This window comes from Micromys minutus (genome assembly GCF_963924665.1).
Source record: "Micromys minutus genome assembly, chromosome: 12".
NCBI lineage: Eukaryota > Metazoa > Chordata > Mammalia > Rodentia > Muridae > Micromys > Micromys minutus.
This window is the reverse complement of record NC_137981.1, coordinates 32,753,726-32,774,587: the sequence shown is the minus strand read 5'-3', so window position 1 is coordinate 32,774,587 and position 20,862 is coordinate 32,753,726. Positions and strand designations below refer to the sequence as shown.

The 20,862-nt window shown below is 50.1% G+C and overlaps 1 protein-coding gene across 1 annotated transcript in view; it reads right to left on the bottom strand.

Moving 5' to 3' along the window:
* Positions 1–803: 803 nt before the first annotated feature.
* ZCCHC24 (zinc finger CCHC-type containing 24) overlaps positions 804–20,862 on the bottom strand; it is a 49,477-nt gene continuing 29,418 nt past the window's right edge. The window contains exons 3-4 of the mRNA XM_080926012.1: positions 9,022–9,186; positions 804–4,581 (exon numbers count right to left, since the gene is read on the bottom strand). Coding sequence (XP_080782138.1) covers positions 4,468–4,581; positions 9,022–9,186 — 279 coding nt within the window. The 3' untranslated portion in view covers positions 804–4,467. The remainder of the gene's footprint in view (positions 4,582–9,021; positions 9,187–20,862) is intronic.

The following is a 20,862-nucleotide window of genomic DNA, read 5'->3' as shown; positions in this document are numbered from 1 at the left end:
ATACCCCTACAGTGGTGCTGGAGGCCCCTCCTCATTGGGCCCTCATTGATAGCACCAATAGTCGGTCCATTATCACCACCCCCAACCCTTGCCACCAGGGTCATAAGGGAACTCCTCAGACCAAGTGACTTTCAAGGTGCACAGTGTACCCAGGGTGTCTTTAAGAATCCAAGAACACGTTCAGACCAATGTGTTAGCATTGCCGCCTCTGGAGGTGACTGGTGTCCTACAAGACTGAAGGGAAGTCCTGGTCCTTGGCCAAGATGCTTTACGGGCAAGTTGCCTCTCATACTGTTGCTTTACCCATACAGATGCCAACCAGTGACAGCCAGCCCTATCCAGTTCTTTTTTTGCTCGAAAGAACTCCCTATTCCCTCTCCTCTGGAGTCTTCCGTTTGTATGCAGATGATAGCCAGGGCCTCGGACCCTAATTGTGACTCACATTCAGGCATGCGCAGCCGCACGGGAGCCCAGGGCTGCAGTCTGAGGCTGAGTTACTCCTATATATGGTTACCTGGGAATGAGTCCCATCTGAGCTAACATGTGACTTAATCAGCTGACAGTCTCACCCAGCTGGGGCCCCACTTGGTGAGAACCCTCACTCTGGAAGGAGCCTCCACATGAGGAGGGCAAAGGGGCTAGGGGGAGGCAGGACATTGGTAGAAACAGGACAGACTCTTTAGTCCCCTTTGGAACTAAATGCTGCCCTAGTTCTTCCTGTCTGCTTTGTCCCACATCTGTGAAAAGGTCCAGCTTCCCCATGTTCCTTGTAAACAAACTCACAAGCCTCCATCTTTCCAAAGTCCTTTTAATACAGCACAGAAAGGCTATATCTCCATAGGCAAGCTTTATATAGTCTCCAGGAATAAGGCACACAACGGAATGCCACCCCGAGGCCGGCCCTTTTGGGGAAGTCAGGAACCTTCTCCCTGTGCCCTTCGGGCGGGGCTCACGGGTTCTGTTTGTCTTTTTAGCTGAATGCACACACATGAACAGATACGGACAGGGTCACCACACAGGGGTACAGGGTGGGTACAGGGAAGTCGGCCATAAGAGCAAAGGATGAATCTCATTACTACCACTTCCCAGAAGGCTGCAAACACACCTTATTTCAGTATTAGTTGCTGCACTGGCTACAATGTAGTGAGGTTGGATTAGACTTCAAGGTAAATTCAAGTCCATTAGAGCTAGAGGGCAGGTGTGAGGGCTTAGTGGACAGGTCCAAGTTCAAAGAGCTTGGGGCTTCCAGGCAGGGCTGGAACAGCCTGCCTCCGGTGTTCTTGTACCTCCTTGGGTCTTGTTGACGAGGCCAAAGGGTCTGTCCATCGGATGTGTCCTCCTCTTCCCTTGTCCATTTCCCGCCCTTCCCCTAAAAATTAACAAGCCTATAATAACAAGGTAATAACACAAAGATTCAGGGGAAACAATTCAATGCCACCTGTCATCCGCAGCGGAAGAGGCACGAAGGATCACTGTTCCCTTTTAGCATGTTGTCCATTGATAATTTCCCTTAAAAAGGCAATACTTCCAAAATACACAAATGTATAAATACAGGACAAGAGCATATTAATAAGTCTGAACACTTGAATAATATACTGGCTGCTTAATACTGATATTTTCATCCAAGGAAAATGAAATTAAAAAAAAAACCATAGCTTAAAAGATTGCAAAGATTTTTTTCCTCGTTAGAATTATGTACCAGCTTTATATAATAATTTTATGTAGATAATATATCCTTCTTAATGTAGTTCAGTTGCATACTTTTTACAGACCAAAGCATAGAAAAAAAATAACAAGAAAAAAATGGAAAACGTTCTCACCATAAATATCTTTTTATAGCTCAACCAGACTTGCAAAATACATCTAAAAATCAGTTTGATATGGATTGTGCTTTCAAAAGCACTGTTTAAAAACATGCCTTTTGTTGTTTTCCATTTCAATAGTATCAAGCCATCATATTTTTCTTTTCTTTTTTTTTTTAAAAAAAAAAGACCCTCAAATATATACAAACAAAAATCACTATGAAGAGTTTGGGGCTTGGGGAGAGGCTACCAAGTTCCACGTCCAAAGAAAAACTGGTAACCGTGCAGAAATTTTAACATCCATGAACTTTTTCCCAAAATACACACATAGCATTTTTTTAAAAAAAAGAATTCTGTGTCAAGTATAACTCAAAATAAATACAAATTCACAAGTAGAGTTACTGAATACTTCATATGGGGTAAACACCATTCTCTCTCAACTAGATCACTAGATCTACTGACTGCAAGCAATTGTCCCTTTTGAATGTACTACAACCACACACTTTCTTGTCCCTTGGGCTCCTAGGCCCTCTGAGCATTAACTCTCCCAACACCCAGCTTCCATAGTGGTATCTTTTGCTAGCCTCAGGAAGATCACAAGTTCAGCCAAGGCATTGCAAGGCAGGACTAGGGCGGGGCTGCCTGGGCTGAGCGGGGCCTAGCTGTGCACACTCATCAGCCTAGTGACCAAAACGGTCCTTTTAGGCTGATAGCTCACCTGCTACTGGCCCTGGCCTTCTGAAGACTTTCGCTAGCTCTTTGCATTCTAGACTCAGTTTACCTATTCCCAACACTGCTGTGAACATTCTCTTTAGAGTCCTGCTGGGATGTCTGACAGGAAAAGAAAGCCCTTTCCTAGCGACAGGAAGTTTGGCATGAGGCAGCCCTAGTTCAGCAGCAAGACTGGAGAATCCTTGGTGCTGGGTCCTCACCGTCTATAGCCTAGCATGCCACCATTCAAGGGTGGCAGGGTGGCAACTAGTAGTCTGAGCCACCACAGATAATACCTTTGTTAAGTGCTCAGAGGTTATGCTTTCCCAAAATCTACCCCGAGCTAGCTGCTGCAGACACGCAGCCATCTCTTCCACTTACCCCCTGGACCCTTGCTTAACACTTCACATAACTCCTCAGTCATACAGAAACATTTTCATTTGAAAACAAAGGGCAACTGGGCATCATATGTAAACACTGAATTTCAGGCCTATTTCATGGTCTGATTTTTTTTCCTCCCTCTCTCTCTCTCTCTCTCTCTCCATAGAAGTAAAGTATGGGGCAAAGTCAAACAACTCAATCCTGGCAGCTGGTGAAGAGAAAGACAAGAGAAATGTGGCTTGTCACAGGATAGGGGGCTCACTGCTGACCCTGGCTAGGACAACAGCTCCCCTAGGACCATGTGACATGCCAGGAACTCTCTCTGCCTCCTTGGGGAATAGAAAATCACTATCCCGTTTCCAAAGGCGAGGTTCTGTGGCTCATTTTAGGCTTGCCCAGTGTGAGGGGCTGAAGAGGAAAAGGAAGAAGAGGAGGAGAGATCATCTTTCATCTTCTCAGGGGATGGGAACATCAGGTAAGGAGGGCTATAGGAGAGGACCCGGCATCACTCAGCCTGACATCCTAAGTGGCTATCAGAACAGAAGTTGGAAGGCAGTGCACCTGGATGTCTAGAGACAAATCACCCCCGCCCCCTGCCCTTACCCCCAGTGACACTGTGTTCCAGAGGCAGCCAGCTCTCTTCTGGAACGTCAGAGATCACTGGGACCTCGTGCTTTCTGGTGGCACTTTGCCACTTAACTAATGGGGAAACTGAGGCTGGAGATGAGATGTCCTTGCCCCAAGTGGTAGGAAGTGGCTCCAGAATGCCAAGGCCTGCATCCTTCATGCCAGAACAGCCTTACAGCTTTTGTGGGGTGGCATCCCAGACATGGGTGGGAGGCTAAGGGTGCTGAGAGAGCAGCTCACAGAACCCAAACCTACAGGACAGTCTGGGGGCGGTCATGGGGTGGTGATGCCCGATGTCCCTAGGACGTCTTGGCATACTGGTTACTGTTTGATGTCCCCCTTGTCTCACCCTCTGCCTACCTGTCTCACTGGGAGACAAGTTTAGCTACCAGGTACAATGCAGTGATTTCAAGGCTGGTTTAGATTTGGGACCTTGTGTGGGCAGGGACAGAGGACCACTCCTCAGTAGCTGCTAGAACAAGTGACTGCCCACTGTGGCTACAGATCAGGAATGAAAATGGGACTTCCTAGAGTGGTTCTTCATAGGAGGCAAGCTGCAAGGTGCTGGATGGGAGAGGGCCTGGCTGGTCATGAAGGGAGAACTTCCCACAGGCCTCGGAATTCACAGTTCACTTAGGGTACCTGTGGCAGATGCAAGGTCAGTAAGCTCCAAAGACACTCAGGAAGAGAGCGCACAGGAGCATCAAGACCTCTGCAGGCCTCTGTCCTTTTACAGAGCCTAGGCCTATGGTGAAGAGCGCCTGAGCCTCCTGTCTCTGCACCCTGTTGGGAGCATGTCAGCTACTCTGTCAGCATGTGAGACAAGGACACAAGCCTCCTCTGCTTAAGCCCACAGGCCTGTGACATCTCCTGAATATGGAGATATTCAGCCCTTTGGGCAGCACAGGGAGGTGGCAGCCGAGGGGTGCTAGGGCGGTGGCCAAGGTCATTGCACGCGACGACAGTAGTAGCCCAGGACCTTGCACTTTTCGCAGAGGTGCTGAGGGTGCTCCTTGCTCTGGTCAGACACGTCCAGACCGTCAGGCTTCTCCAGGGGTCTCTGCAGAGAAGAGGAGGAAGGGGCCAAGGGGAGGAGGGAGAAAATCTGCAATTATGGAGATAGCTCAGCCAGTGCTTTGGCATCCCACCTTTTGTCCATTTGCAAACATTGTGTCCCAGAGGCTCAAGTGAAATTCCTGGGCTGGCTGGAGCCAAGGCAGAGGTCTTAGACCCAGAACCAATGGCAGATATGCTGCTTGACTCTGAGGTCTGAGCAATTGCTCCCCTGAATGCAGATCAGAGATCTCCCAAGTCTAGCCCAGAATAAATTCAGGACAGGAGCACAAAGACATCTGAGAAACTGAGTCTCAGTCAAGGGAAACCCCAACTCACATCTGTCCCCTTCAATTCAGTAGCCTTGGGAGTCACTTATCCTGGACATAGATACATTTTAGCCCATGGGACAACAGGACCCTTAGCTACATAAAACCAATCTGGGGTGTGGGCTCAACCCCAGCCAACTCCTGGCCTAGTGCCTGCCCATTTATTGAGTGACTACATGAACTCATTGTTTTCTAACAGAGAAACTGAGGCCCAGGGAAAGGGGGTGACTTAACAGGTCTACTGTGCCACTTATGCATGATCCCCATCTTTAAAGCATGTTGCCATACTGCTTGTTTGCAAAGTTTGGAGAAATCCCAAGGGATGCTGGCTATTGGTAACCTGGGCAGCATTAGGCACACAAAAGTAACCCTCAAAAAAAAATTACATGTGCTAAGTGTGTATTCACCTGTGTGCATGTGTTGCCTCAGCATGAGTGTGGGGGAGGGATCAGAGGGCAACTTGGAGGAATCAGTTCTCTTCCACCATGTGGGTCCTCAGGATTGAACTCAGGTCATCATGATTGATGGTACCTTACCAACCCTCAGTCTTTTTTGTATTTTGGATGATTTGGGATTCTCTGCCTCCTCTCCTTCCCTGATCGACCCATAATAGCCAGCCAAAGACCTGTAAACATTGCAAATATCACAAAAAGTGGCTCTGTAGAGGACGGTATTTCAGTCAGCCACAAAGACTCTTTCTAAGTCCAAAATGATACCACGGAGGCAGAAGGGTCCCCTACACAGACTTGGAGGTTTGGAGGAAGCTGGTCAGGGTCATCTGGGAGCCATCTTCCAAGAAGAGGAGAGCAGAAACTATAGGCTAACATGGGGTTGGGGCAAAGGCCCTTGGATACCAGTGCCATGTCCAGGATGGTCAGGGAAGGGCAGCAGAGATGAGCGCAGCCCATTGTGTAGACTGTTAATTACTCAAGAGTAGCAGTCTGCTTTTCTGCCTAGACCAGGCTTGATCCAAGCTGACATTCAGAGCAGTTAGGCAAATAGATGGAGGGTTCTGAAAGGTGACAGTTTAGGCTGCAAGTGCCCAGAGTTCTACCTTTTAGCTGCCCTAGAAGGGGCTATCATACAAACTCGGCTCTTTTAAGCTTTAGCTACAGAGGAAAGATCTGGAAGAAGGAGAGCCTGGGCTTGGAACTGGGAACCTTCTAGAGGACTGGCCTCACCCCACCTATTCTATCCCCACAGGGGAGGAGAAGGAGCTTGGCTTCCTGGCAGATGAGGTCGCAGAGGGCAGCTCAGCCTCCATACACTGGCTTTGTGGCCTTGGTCTAGCCACCTGACCCCTATGAGACACCACCTCATTCCCTGCTGTAAAGTGTCTGGCTTTTTCAGAGCATCATTCTCAACAAACCTAGTGCACATAAAGACTAGATGGAAGAGTGCTCCTTCTAAGTCCTGGTGTTGTTTAGTCTTAATATTAATGGGGAGGGGGCAGTGATACAGAGCCACTCGGAGTTGGAGGTGGCTAACCCACCCCCTGCTGCTCCAGGTGTCCCAGAAACAGAGAGTAGCACTAATCTCCTCTCTGTATGGGCTTGCATGCACCCAGGATTGGGTCATTGTACGTTTGATATGAAGAACTCCATCTTGAACTGGACTCTGGGTCCCTGGGCCTTCATCCTGGACATTCCTGGCACCCAGGGCCTCCTGTGCTCTCTGCTCAGCTCAGCTCCCACAGGATGGTGACTAGTGAAGCCCTGACATGTCACCTGCCCCAGGCCAAACCCAAGCTGTCTAGTCAATTCCCCCTGCTCCCCTCAGCTCTTCCCAGGCCTTTCCTGAACCAGCTTTTTAGTAGGGGACAGAGGGACAGGAATGTGCCAGCCTACACTGCCTCACCTCTTCCTTTTGTGTGGCCAGGCACGGCCATGGAACTCAGGCTGCCTCAAGGCGACAGATTCCATGGGTGGCGTTTTACCATAGATGATGAAACCATAGGCCACTCAAAAATCTTGCCCAGAGGCCTCCAGAGAGAAAACGGTGAACTTCAAGCCCCACACTCTCAGGGATGCTTCCTGTCCTCTTCCTGGGCCGTGGGGCTAGCTCTACATCTCATGTGCTCTCCTAGCTTGTTCCAGGTCCCTGGCTCTCTGTCCCAGAGGCAGCATCCTCCTTTGACGCTCCCACCCTTGTGGTCCTGAGAACTCATTTGCACTGACTGCTCTGCCCCCCCTGCCAGTCACTGCTGTCCTGGTTCTCATCCCAGGGGCTGACAGAGATCCAGAGCTCCCACAAATAAGGGCAGAGCCAATGGGGAGGGCTGAGAGGCTTGAAGAGTATTCTGGAAGACTGCTCTGCTCACGTCTCTGCTGTGTATCCATGGCTCATAGGATCAGACAGCTTTGAACACCACCTCTGCCATCCATTGGCTGATGGCTGCTACCTCAGCTTGCCTTTCTGCAGCCTGAGCTAGCGAGTTAGTGACAGGTGTTGTCTAGGCTTAGCTCAGTGTGTGTGTGTGTCCCCACTGCACACACATGCATATGTGCATTTGTGTATGTGAGTGTATGCATGTGAGCCTGTGTGTTCTCTATTTGTGCATAGGTGCATGCATATGTTGTACATGCATGCAGGTGTATGTGTGCATGTATGGTGTGTGTATATGTTGTATCTGTGCATGTGTGTGTGTGTGTGTGTGTGTGTGTGTGTGTGTGTACTAAAGAGTAAAGTACTGTCTTAAAGGATTCTGTAACCACAGATCTCCACAAAGACTTTGTAATGTCTATGTAGATGTTCAGCAAGTCATTTTAGCCTCTCTTTGCATGATTTTCTCCTCCATAAAATGTACCTATTGGAAATCCTCTTTCATGAGATTGTTGTGCAAAGTGGTTAGAAGGGTACCTGGTTCATGGGAAACTGTCCGTACTTTGGTTATGTTAATATTGAATATTATTAGTAATGTTTTGAAAGGGCAGGACCATCAGCGAAATCCTTGGGAAATACTCTTGGCCTACACTTGCCAGCCCTAGCCTGAGGTTCCTTTAAACTGCTTTTCTCCTTGGCCTTGGTCAATATGGACTCTGGCCAGCTGCTAAGACTTGCTCAGCCTGAGCCTCAAGTTGCCAGTGGGGAGCTTGGGGGAACTGTCAGGATGACTCCCCTCTGTGGAATGAAGCGCCCAACAGCTGGGACTGATCTGTGAGTTGCACCCCCAGCCCCCAGCAGGGAGGCAAAGCCCATTAGTTCTCTTCTGGGGTGGGGAGTGGGGGCTGGGTTGTCTGGGGGAGACACAGTTGGAGCCTGACAGGAAACAGATGTAGTGGGGGCAGGGCTTCTCAGAGGAGTGAGATGGCCCAGGTCAGCCCTGGGGGATGGGCAAGAGCCTTTCTCCATGAGGCTCCACTGTCTCATGAGGAGAGTAAGGGGGCAGTACTCCCAAATCTCAAGCTGAAGAGAGGAGAACTAGGACTGGGGAACCCAGAACTTGGCTGGTGTGTGCACTGAGGGGAGGGAATGTTTCAAATCCTCTGTGTACCTCAATCTCCCCAAAGCACACAGTAGGTACTCAACAAATACTGACTGGATGATGGTGAGTGGGAAGCATAGAACCTCCAACTCTTGAAAGATTCTTTTTGATTGGGCTCTTCTGTGTAGCACCAGACTGGCAGGTCAGCCCGCTACACTTAGGCTATGCTGGTAGGCTCTGGGGAGGAGGCAGGCAAGGAAAGCCGTGGAGGACAGAGGGATAGCTTGGCAAAATGGAAGGGACCCCGTAAGTAGCCTCTCCTGCTGGACACTGGCCTACACAGGAAAACTGCCAAGTGTTCAGTTCCTCTGGCTCTGAGTGTGTGAACTGGTTCTGCCTTTCTGCCTAGGTCATAAGACAGCCTGAGTACCCCAGGCCTCGGAACCCAGACACTGGAAGACTTGTAGAAACTGGGCTGTTCTAATTCCTTGTCCCAGGCATCTACCATGGTATACCCTTTCTGCCTATCCCACCCACACATCTCAGCTTCAGGTTTCATAATAACTCAGCACAGGGAAAGAATCACCTTCCAGGAGGCCTGACAGAATGCCCTGCGACTCCCCCCATTCCCACCTACTGCAGGCTGCTCAATGCCACATCTAGCTCCGCCCCACCCCAGGCCCCGCCTACTCACCTGCTTGTGCGGGTACACATTGATGTGGCACTTGATGCACTCCTGCCCCATGTTGGCCCAGGAGTTCCCGCTCATCCATTTTCTCTTGCATTTGGGACACTTGTACTCGCCAAAGCAGCGCTTCTTGCCTTGGTACGGTGTCAGACCCTCACCTTTGGGGCGTGCCTGTAGAGACCGGAAGTAAATACAGGAGAATGAATTGCTCCGCCATCAGCTCTCGTGGCCCGAATCCTGTCCCTCTGTGCTAGCCCCTTTGTCAGCAATCTAGAAGGTAAGAACGTCATCTTTTCCAGAGCACACACGGGAATCCAGCAGCGGAAGCTCCCCAGTTACCCCAGCACAGAGACAGCAGGGTGCAGGGCTTCTGAGGAATAATACTTGGCTATCTCAGATGTTACAGGAGCAGCTGGCCAGGCACAGGTGCTTTGTCACACCAGAGATGTGTCAACACAAGGACAGACAAGTGTGAGGACAGAAACCAGTGCCTGGTGCAAGGGATCACTTCAGCTGCCCCATTCTGTTAGGACCATTGTCTCCCCTGCATGGAAGCAGGTTTTTACAGGCTGGCCTTGAATTCAAACCTCCGCTTCCAGGGTGTTGAGAAGACAGAACAACACCCACTTGCCCAGTTCCTGAGGCTCCTCTACATCCCGTGTCACCCCAAAGGCAGTTCCTCATTGTCTAGGCCCCCTGTCACTCACCACCCAGAAACACAAGACACACCTGGCTCATTGCCTTGCTGTTTTCTTTTGAAATACAAGGTCGCATGTGTCACAGGCTGGCTTGAACTTACTTCAAGTAACCTTGAACTTCAAATCCTCCAGCCCTTCCTCCTTAATGCTGGGGTTACAGGCATGTGCCCCCACACCTACTTAATGGTGTGCTGAGAATCAAACCCAGGACCCCGTGCATGCTGAGCAAGCCCTCTACCAACTGAGCTACATTTCTAACCCAATTAATCTTGGTGTTTCTCTCATGTCGGCACTATATTCCCCCTTACACTGCAGAGGGGCAGAATTTATGAAAATTTGCTGTGTACTACCATGGGTGCTTGGTACACATGCCAATATACATGCCTGTGAGTAGATCTGTAGAGGACATTTCCAGAAGTGAAACTTCTGAGGCAAAGGTTATGGGCACCATTTTTAGTGATGAGACCTATAGCCGCTGCCTCCACTCCTACAATGCTTTGCCACCTTCTTATTCCAAATCCTCAGGAGCAGAGTTTTAGCTGATGTTCCCGATTGTTTGCAGCCGTACACACTCTCCTGAGTCATAGTTGCCTGTGTTCAGCTGACCAGAGAGTCCCAGAAACAAACAACTCATAAGCTTTAAACTGTGCACAGCTCTGAGGAACAAGATGAGAGTGCTCTCCACGTGCCTGGGACATCAGTGACCTCATTGTCCCATGTGTCTATGGTATACAAGCCACCTGCCCTTTTAGTTCTTCGGTGTCTGCCTGATACGGATGAACTGTTGTATCTACGCTCTTATGTTTGAGTGGCTCTTTTTTATATGGGGATTGTCCTGGGGCACAGGAGTAGGGTAGCAGACAACCCATATGTCAAGGAGATGCTGTAAAATGCTTCTGTTACCTGGAAAGGGAAAATCTGCCAATATCATAAAGAAAGGGGGGGATTTTTGATGCTGCTAAAAACCTGTGGTGAGAACAAAGCCTCTGTTGGAAAATTGAAGAGAGAGAGTCACACTAGTTTTATCTTACAATTGCACCCCCTTGTTACAGCGCCAGAGCAGCCGTCTTGAAATGTACCTTCCTCCATGAGGGGAGAACATAGTACCGCTCATCTAAAAGGTATGAGATCTTCTCAGTGGAAGTCTGACAGACATCTTTCATAATGAGCAAGAGGCATCTTTGCATGTATTTAAGAATGGTTTGTTTGCTCAGGCTGGAGACATGGCTCACTGACTGCAGAGGTCCTGAGTTCAATTCCCAGCAACCACATGGTGGCTCACAACCATCTGCAATGGGATCCGATGCCCTGTTCTGGTGTGTCTGAAGAGAGTGACAGTGTACTCATGTGCATAAAATACATAAATAAATCTTTTTTTAAAAAGAAGAATGGTTTGCTCATATTCCTTGGAGTTTCTGAGTAGGTTTAAACATATTTTCTGTGCACGTGTGTCTGTGCCTGTGTATGCAGGTGCCTGCCGTAGTCAGAAGAGTTACAGGAAGCTGGGAGCTAATCAACATGGGTACCAGGAACTGAACTCTGGTCCTCTGAAACAGCTGCAAAAGTGCTTACCACTGAGCCATCTTTTCAACCCTAACCTTTTTCTTGTTGACTTGCAACTGCATTTTTTAGGATGATGTCATTATACAACAAGGCGGGGTCAGCCTATCATTGGATGAGAAGGAAAGGTAGGCAGGAAAAAGTTGAGGAAAGGAGAGGAGGAGGCGAAATGGGAGAATCAAGATGGAGGTGGAGGAGGAGGTTCTAGATCCAGGTGGTCTTAATTAGTGATAGGTAAATATGATTATTTCTAAGGGTTTTTATAGGTCAATTTGTTTTATCTAGGTGGACAGTTTACATCTTTGTCAAATGGTTTTAAGCTTATTTTGTGGATGTATTGTGGATTGAGAATTTAACATATAAATCTGGTTGATAAATTATTGATTGTTGAGTCATGATTTTACCAGATTGTGGGGAATGTGACCTAAGTTCCCAGCTGGCATGGAGACAGCCGGGAGAGGGTGGCTCGAGGTTCGCCTGGGTCTGAGAGTACTTGGGGGCAGCATGGAGCCCCTGAGATAAAGATACCCTGCATTGCCATGTGGCCCTAATGGTGCCGGTACTAGCACTGGATAAAAGGTTACACATTTATTTACTGCGACAGCATTTATATATGAAAGGAGTTAGTGGTCTCCTGCACAGCCCGGCAATGACGGGACTGTTCAGCAACGTGTTAGAGGGGAAGAATCCTGAGCTGTGCATTCAATTCAGCGAATCAGAACCTGTGTGTGTGTGTGTGTGTGTGTGTGTGTGTGTGTGTGTGTGTGTGTGTGTGTGTGTTAAATTCGTAGCTGTACCCGTGCATGTACAGGCTAAAGATTAAACACAAGTGTCTTTCTCAATTGCTCTTCACTTAATTTTTTCAAAGACAGTTTCTCATCAAACCTGGAGCTCACCAGTTTGACTTGGTTGGCCATCCAGCAAGCTCCAGGAGTTCTCTCTGCTTATGTCCCCTGGGCTGGAATTATAGACAGGTACCACCCCCAGCCAGCTTTTCCTATGGGTGCCAGAGATTAAACTAAGGTCCTCATGCTGTGCAGCAAGTGTTTTACCCAGCAAGCCATTCCCCACCCCAGAACCTGCATTTTGACAACCTCTACCAGGTTCAGGAAGCTTGGGCTGTGGGATGATCATTGCCATGGTAACTCACTGAGTGACTGCCCACTTAAGAAACAGGATATGGAGGTCAAAACCAGACTCTGAGCTGGGAGGTGGTGGTACAGACAGAGGTAGAGGCAGGCAGATCTCTGAGTTAGATGTGAGCCTGGTCTACAGAGCAAGCTTCAGAACAGCCAGGGGCTACACAGAGAACCCTGTCTCAAAGTGGGGGGGGGGGAGTGACTACATCTGAAAGCACTTTTGGCCACTGAGAGGTTTCAGTGGGTAAAGTCCTTTGCTGCCAACTCTGATGATCTGAGTTCAATCCTCAGAACCCACATGGCAGAGAGCACCAACTTCCACAAGTTGTTCTTTGACCACCAAATGCATGCTGTGGCGTGCATGCGCGCGCGCACACACACACACACACACACACACACACACACACAATATCTGCAATAAAATCTTTTAGAAGAGTATTCTGAGCATTAAGGGGGATGATACAGATAAACCCCGGGAGCAGCACATGGCACACAAGATAAAATAGATAAAATAGGGTTATTGGCACTACTATTTACTAACCTGCAGCAGTATCAGTATGTAAGATCATGATTTCCATTCCTTACAAGTGGTCAGTGTTTTTGTCTTTTGTTTTTTTTTGTTTCCCAGAAGTCACTCACAGGACTAGGTGACATCCGACCAGAGTTCAGGCAAAACAGTGAAAGGAGAATTGGTGTGAAAATCAAAACATGGAAAGCAAACACAGCACACTGCTGAGTTTTGGGTCACCTGCTTGATGTCCTTGGACTCGGATGTCACTGGGTGCCTCTGAGGCCGGGCTCTCTGAGTATCCGGATTGCAGGTTTTCTGAGGCCGGCTTCTTCACTGCCACCCAGCACCCAGTGCCCCAGCCCTGAGCCACCCGCCTGTGTTCATAGCCTACTTGCTTCTATTATCCCAACACAAGGCACCAGTATGCATGTGCTTTCCCGAGTTTCCAACGATGTCCACCTTTGATGTGAGGGGTTGATGGGGCTGGGGAAGTGGCTTTATTGATAAAATGTTGGGCCTGTAAGCATGCAGACCTGAGTCTGACCAGAAGCCATGTTAGTCTAGTGTGGTAGTACATGCTTAGACTCCTGGGGATGGTGAAATGACAGGTGGAGTTAGGCTCTGGAAGCTCTGGTACTCTGGCGTGCTTGGTGAAGTTCTAACCTAATTAAAACCCTGTCTCAAAAGGAGGATGAATAGCACTAGGGTTGCCCTCTGACTTCCAAATTCACATGCACACCACACATGCTTGCATGCAGTTATACATACATGTGTGTAAGCATACACACACACATACACACACACATGCACACACACACACATGCTCACATGCACGCACATACACACATACACGTAGGTGTCTTGCCACAGGTAGCTTTAAGATTTTCCTTAGCTGGTGGAGGGATAGGGCCTGTTCCCAGCAGGCTGGCTCTGGAATCTGGTTCTGCAGACCTATTCTTGCTCAGAGAGCCCTCAAGATTTGAGGCTTGCCTACCACACCTAGGCCAAAGGACAGAAGTGGGTATCAATTCATCCTAGTACATTTGAGCAAAACATTGCATCCTAGTCAGGATTCTAAATAAAGTGTGAATTTCAGTCTCTCAAGGTGTCTGATTCAGAATTGGAAGTGACAAGAGCCCACAGAAGTAATGAGGTGTAGATTGTAACTAAAGGGAGAAACAGGCAGTTGGATAAGAAATGAATGAGTAACAGAGACACAGCCTAAAGTTTTAACATGGTCCTCGTGGAGTCGTCTGCCAGATATACAGAGTTAGGATGCCTGGCTTCCGATAGGCCCAGATGTACCATCAAGCCAATGCCACACTGACAGGCCAGATGCTGGCAGCTCCCTGATGCCTCTGTCCCATAGGACAAGCTCAGATCCTGGACTCCAGGGTCAGATCCTATATCACAAGCCGGTTGGACATGTTGCTACCCGGCGACCCACAAGTCCCTCGGTATCTCTGTCTGTTTCCACATCTGGATGCCAGATGCTGATCAAGGGTCTGAGCTGCAGAGCTGATCCCCTTGCAGGTGCTTAGCTCAGTCCAGGCACAAGCAGCATTCTCACTTGGTGACTATTGGTGTTTGGAGTTGAGGCCTGGGCAAAATCCAAAGGATATTTTAGAAATGAGACAACAGCCTGGTAGCGGGTATAGTCCTCTATCCCAAGGTGTGAACACAGGGAGACGAACAAGCTAACGAAGAAAGGGGAGTGAGCTGTCTTCATCTGCTGAAATATTCTTCCAGAAGGACCCTCAAAAAGCCAACCCAGCTTGTGGGTGGGGGCAGAGGTGGCAGACAGGACAAGTTTTAGAAACAGCAGAGAGAAGGGACAGAGGCCAGCAGGCAGGCAGCTTCAAGGAGCCACTTCCTGGAAGGCTCTGTCCCAACATTGTTTATACTGACCATAGAGGGCAGGGCCCAGAGCCCAGAGAGAAGGCCGTTTATCAGAGACTGCCTCCCTTTGCCTCCTCACTGCAGAGGCCTGGACTGGGCTCATAAATGTCAACACACAGCTCTGCAGGGTTACCACTTAGCCAAGCAGGCTGCCAGGCCCGGGTAGGCTTTCCTGACCCAGGCTACCTCCTACCCCATTTACCCCACCCACACCAGGGAATGACATCTGCCAAGAGCACAGAAATGGCTCAGTGGGTCCCAGAAGCTACTCCCGGAACCACAAACGGGTCCTAGGTACCATGGTAGCCAGGAGATTTGACAGATGGCAGATGAGGAATCCAGGATGGAGCTGGGGAAGGAAGAAGGGCTTTCAGATCTTAAGAGTATGGCTGGAACAGTAGCAGAAAGGCAACCTGAGAGGCAGGAGGACTCACCGGTGGGGGATGGGCAGAGCCAGCAAAGCTGGAGGGGAGGGGGGGAGAGAAGAGGGGAAGGAGTTTCTACCAGAAATATTCATTCAGCAGAATGAGGCCGTATTAGCCTTCCATAAGTTCATGAGAAGGCCTGGGAGGTAGTGAGTCCCCTGTCCCTAAGGCAATGTAAGCAGAGCCCCGGTAAACAACTATCAGGAAGCTTGCTAAGGGGACCTTTGCCCTGGTCAGGAAGTTGAGCCTGGTAACTCTGAGAGAAATCCAGGCTTCATAGTCCTCTGGACTCCGAGAGCTAGTGAAGGCCCGCCCCTGAGGCAGATAGGAAGCCACCATCAGATGCTGCTGGGAGCAGAGGCTGGACAGCTATGTCCTACTACATTTCTAATGGACATTTAAAACCTGGCTGAACGATCTTACTTCGATGTGATTTAGGTCAGTGAAGACCCGGGAATGGGACAATCCTCAGCAGGTCCCAGATGTTCCCAGGGGATGCATGACTGCGAGCCATGGAGATAGTTACGGTGAACATCCCAGGAGGTAGCTCAGTGAGTGGAGAGGCACTTGCCTCCAAGCCTGGGGACTAGAGTTTGATCCCTGGAAACCACATGGTAGAAGAAGAGAACGGATTGCAGCAAGTTGTCCCCTGACCTCGGGGCACTCGCTGCGACGGCACCAACATGCACGCATACGTAAACGTAAATTTTTAAAAGTTATAGTGAGTGTTGCTAGATGTTCGGGAAAGTGCTTGAGGGAAGGGAGGGCGAGAGATGGCTTACTATGAAATGGAAACACATATGAGAAACAGTCCAAGGGAACAGGCTAGAAGGTTTCAGAATTTGCCTGCAGGGCATGGGTCTGTGGATGGATTTATTTTTGTACAGGATCTGCCCTAATGAATTTATGTTTTCCACACTGAGCAAGCTCTACTTAGAGGACAGCAATGGCGACTACCCACCCTACCCACCAGAGGGCGCCTGGGGCTTTCCTCAGGCAGTGGGAACCCTTTGGAATCAAAGGCGACTTCTTCCACATTAGTCCCTACCGTTATCCCTGCAGCTGTGGATAGTAGAGAGGGCAAAGGGTTGGCACTCTGGTTGCTGGTTCTGTTGGACCATGATCCGCAGAGCTACTTCATCCTTGTCCGAGACCCCTATCTGGAATCCATACAGAGCGAGTCATTCTTGAGTACACTTGGGCCCCTCACGGCCCCTTCTTTGCAGGGATGCCAGCCACAATAGCTACTGGTGCTTCAGGTAGAGCATGACAAAGACGCTGTTCGCAGGAGCAGGCAGCAGGGTAGGATGCCTATTCTGAGTTCAGTGGGCCTCACCTCCTCTAGCTACCTAGGAGGACAGACCCTGGCCAGAACAGAATGTACAGGACAGCATCTTGTCAGGGAGGTGAGAAACAGGAAGTAGTTACCACTGTCACAGGTCTCTCTGGGCCTCAGTTTCCCTGTTTCCAAAATGGCATAGGTAGCCACTGGGCAGAGTCACTCACCTCCTTGGACAGTCATCATTTCACTCGGTGTGTGCCTGGCAGCCTCTTGGGCACCCTCCTCATGAAGCCCTGAGTTGGCCTCATGCACCCAGAGAAGCTCTGGCCAGAGCCAGAGGGGCAGAGAGAGGAAATTAAGAACAGATGGGCTTCCAGCCAGCCCCATCCTGCCCTGTCTGTCTGTGTGAGCTCATGCAGCCTGGCTGCTAAGGTGGCCTTGGGGACACCAGCCCTGGGTCTCAGGATCTGACATGGACTTCCTATGGTTAAGCTAAAGAGGCATGGGTTAAGGTTAGGGTTCCCTGCTGCCTCTCCTGAGCCCTTCAGTTCCAAGTAAACAAGCTTTGGGAAGCAGATATGATGTTAGGCCCTGGCTCTTCCAGGCCCTTCTTGGAGCCTGTTTCTTTGTCTGCCCATCGTGAGAGATGGGGCTCTGGAAGAGACCGTAACCTTCAACTAGCATGGCTATGAGCTACAGACAGCCCGGGCTCCTGCACAAGGCCCCACTCCTGTGAAAACAAGACTTGAACCCTACCCGCTGACTCCAGTTTGACACTTTCCACCCAGTGCCTGGCTTTTCCCCGAAATGGCTAAGAAAACAAGAGAACAATCATGCCCCGAATAACACAACGCCCTGACCTGTGACCCTAGGCTGACATGTCAACATTCATTCATTCAACTAACATGTGTCATACACTCACTCTGACCATACTTTGTGGAAAATCCCAGGAACATGGAAATAAACAAGATAATGAACAAGGGACTGTCCTGCCTTCACAGAGCAGTCTGGGGCCTTCTAAAGAAGACACTTTCTAGGCTCACAGCCCACACCTGGCCACAGCCTCTAAGGTCAAGCCCAAAAAGATTCATGTCTTTTGTGAGACATGAACTGTCTGCAGGCAGAGGTTACCCTGGCCTCCCAGGTGACAATCTCTAACTAGTGCAACAGCTCCCTCAAAATCAGCCTTTGAACTTGGTGTCAGAGGAAGAAACTGAGGCTTAGGGCAGAGTAAAGAGGCATCCTTCTTCATAGGGTCATGCCTGAGGTCAAGACTCCAACCAGTGCGCCAACCTGTACTTTTGCCTCCTCTGTACCTCAGAAACTCTCTAACTGTAATCCTCTAACGCCTATGTCTGCCCAGCACAGCCAGACAGTCAGGAGGCCCCAAGCTGCGGTAGCCCACTCCTGGCAACTGCGGCCTTCCAGCAACCCTAGAGGAAGCAGGCTGTGGAGGGACAGGTGGGCTGGGGACATCCAGCCTGCAGGATGCTGGGACAGAGGCCACTGAGAGAAGCCAGGCTGGCTTCCTCTGAGCCTCAAGGGCCTCCTTGTCTGAGTTCAGCGACTGCCCATGTTCCCTAGCCAGCCCCCTCCCTTTTCTGGGTTCCTGCCACAGCCCCACATGGACCCAGAAGGCCCAGCCCCCGGGGCACCCCCTCCCACTCCACAAAAATGCCATCCCTAACCCACAACACTAGGGTCTGTAAGAGTCCAGGGAACAATGGAAGCTTTCACAGTGACAGGAAAAGGCCTCAGGAAAACCCTGGGGAGGGGGTTGTGGGTTGAGATAGAGAGAAGACAGAGAGGAGGGGGAGACCCCGGGAGAAGCAAGGGAGGAAAGGACAGGCTACTGCAGGGTGACAAGGAAGGGGGCAATATTGGGTGACATCAACCAAGAGAGAAGAGGACACACATTGGTAACAACGAACCCCACAAGAGAGACCACAAGGCTCCCTAGGACCCAGAGAGGTTCAGAGAACCCCACCCCCACCCCAGCACACCACATGCCTTTAGGCTGTGTCACGAACCATAGAAGCAGAGCTTGCTCTCCAAATCCCACACCAGGCTGTTGGAAGTAATCTCGAGCAAAACTCTTTGGAAAAGCCAGGACTTCTAACCATGTGCACAGCCACTCCCTGGCTATCTGTTTCCTGCCTCTGGCTTCCCTCCACTGGCCGCAGGGATGGGATTGGGGCTGAGGGCAGGGAGGGGAAGAGAGGCCTTTGTGGAGGGGTGGAATGACCAGCATTGCAAGGATTCAGCCTTCCTCCCTGCTGTGACTTCAGACTTGGGCTGCAGAAGTGTCTGAGGAGGGAGGTGAGAAGGGAAGATTTGCAGCTTGCTGGTGACTGTTGGCCACTTCCAGTGAGAGCCCAGGACCCTGTGTACACCATGTGTTCTTTCGAATCCATTCAGCAAGTCTTTTCTTCTACTGATTCCCTTCTCTCCTGAAACAGACATGACCCCAGTTCAGCTAGGCAGTACCCCAACAAGAATTTCAGTGGCCACTCCAGACGTGAGGTGCCCAGTACTGAAGGACAGAGACGACACATGTGCATGTGACAATTAGTCCTCTTTTCATCTGGCCCCAGCTGCCCTAACCTTAGCCTTTAGTAACTCTTTCTGCAAAACTCAGACTCAAAATTTAAAAACCAAACTCAGCTTCTAGCCAATAACAGTACACTCAGCTCTATCCTGCTCCTTTGGTACCCTAGAGCACTAATGCTTTTCCAATATCCTTCAAGGGCAAAGCTCAGAGGTGCTCTGTCAGTCTCCCTGGGGTTAATCGGTCTCCAAGGATTCTAACTCTGTTATTCCTTGTTAGTAGCTAGCTGAGAACCTTCTTCTAGAGAAGGCTGGACGTCAAGGGACTGTGTGGTCTGGGCCATGTCCTTCCCTAAAACCCATATCCAGATGCCAAACTCAGAGTTCATCTCAGTATTTAAAGACATTTTGCAAACTTTCCTGGCTCATCATAGTGTGTGTGTGTGTGTGTGTGTGTGTGTGTGTGTGTGCATGCAAGGGTTCCCCTGCTTCTCCTAGGAGTGGCTGGAGAGGCCTTGGGCATGAGTTTTCGAGCAGAAGAATAAAGAATGCAGGTCTCTCAGACAGGAGACCTGGAGAAAGGATAGGTCTGCCCTGGGGAGGGTTCTGCACATCCCTAAAATGACTCTCCTTGGATGTACAGTCTGCTATACACCCCACGAGGTCTTCCCTGGAAGAGCCTGTCCACCTGGCTGGAAGGAGGTCCTGCCCAGTTCTAGGGACAGGTAGGTGACTGTGTGTAGGAGGTGGAGAGGCTACAGGCTACAGAGAGACTCTGGGTGTGAGGGCCACAGCTATGGGAGGAGGGGACAGTGAGCTCAGCTCAAAATAGCAATGGGGGAAGGGTGTGGGGTGGCCAAGTGCCAAAAAAGAGATCCGCTCCACCCTGGATGGGGGACGCTGAAGTCAGCTGTTTGGGGCAAATCTGGCAGGAGCCTGAGGCTGGGGCTTCCTCAGCTGCCAGCTGCCTGGCCTGCCTTTTCATCCTTAGTTCTAGACTCAGGCCGTTCCCCTCCTCACCTGGAAAGCTGACAAATGCAAGCTTTAGCCTCACACCTATGAGCCCACAGGAGACCTGCCTTGTGTCCAGTCCAGCTGAGGCCTGCTACACACTTGAGTTGTGACTTAGTAATAACTGCTTCAGTGTGTGAAAAGGAAGGCCCAGAGAGGTTAAGTCATCTGTCTAAGGTCACTAAGTAAAGGGGAGGCTGGCCTTGAGCCCTGGACCTCTGACTATTGTCTGATTCTGTCACTGGCATATGAGGTCCAGTTGTGGTGATCCAAATGGGCAGGAGTGGGGGGCGGGGGACCCCAGTGCCCAGTTCTCGAATCTGCAGCTCTTCTGAGGATTCCTGGGTATCAGCTGGTGGTCAAAACAAAAAAAGTGGGTATGAGGTGCCACTGTGTGGGTAGAACACCTGATTGTCCCACCTCTTGAGAGAAAGTGCCCTGCAGGTGAGAAGCCTCTAGTCAGCCTCCTGCCCAGGGGGTCACAGCAGGAAGCAAGGCCAAAAATCCACATCTGCATCCTGCTTCTATATCTGAAGGCTTCCCCACTCACCCCTTCCCCACTGTCCTCCAGAACGAAGTGCTTGCTCAGCAGGACAAAGAATGGAACACTCCAGAGCTTCTCCCCAGAAGCTGGACTATAAAGTCCTATAGACGATGAATTCAAGGCACAGAGAGGGTGGCAGTTCACTCAAGGTCACACAGCCAGGAGGTAGCAGAGCTGGGGTGGAAACCCAGGGTGGATTTCACACATTGTATTGAGTGTTTCCTGTACAGT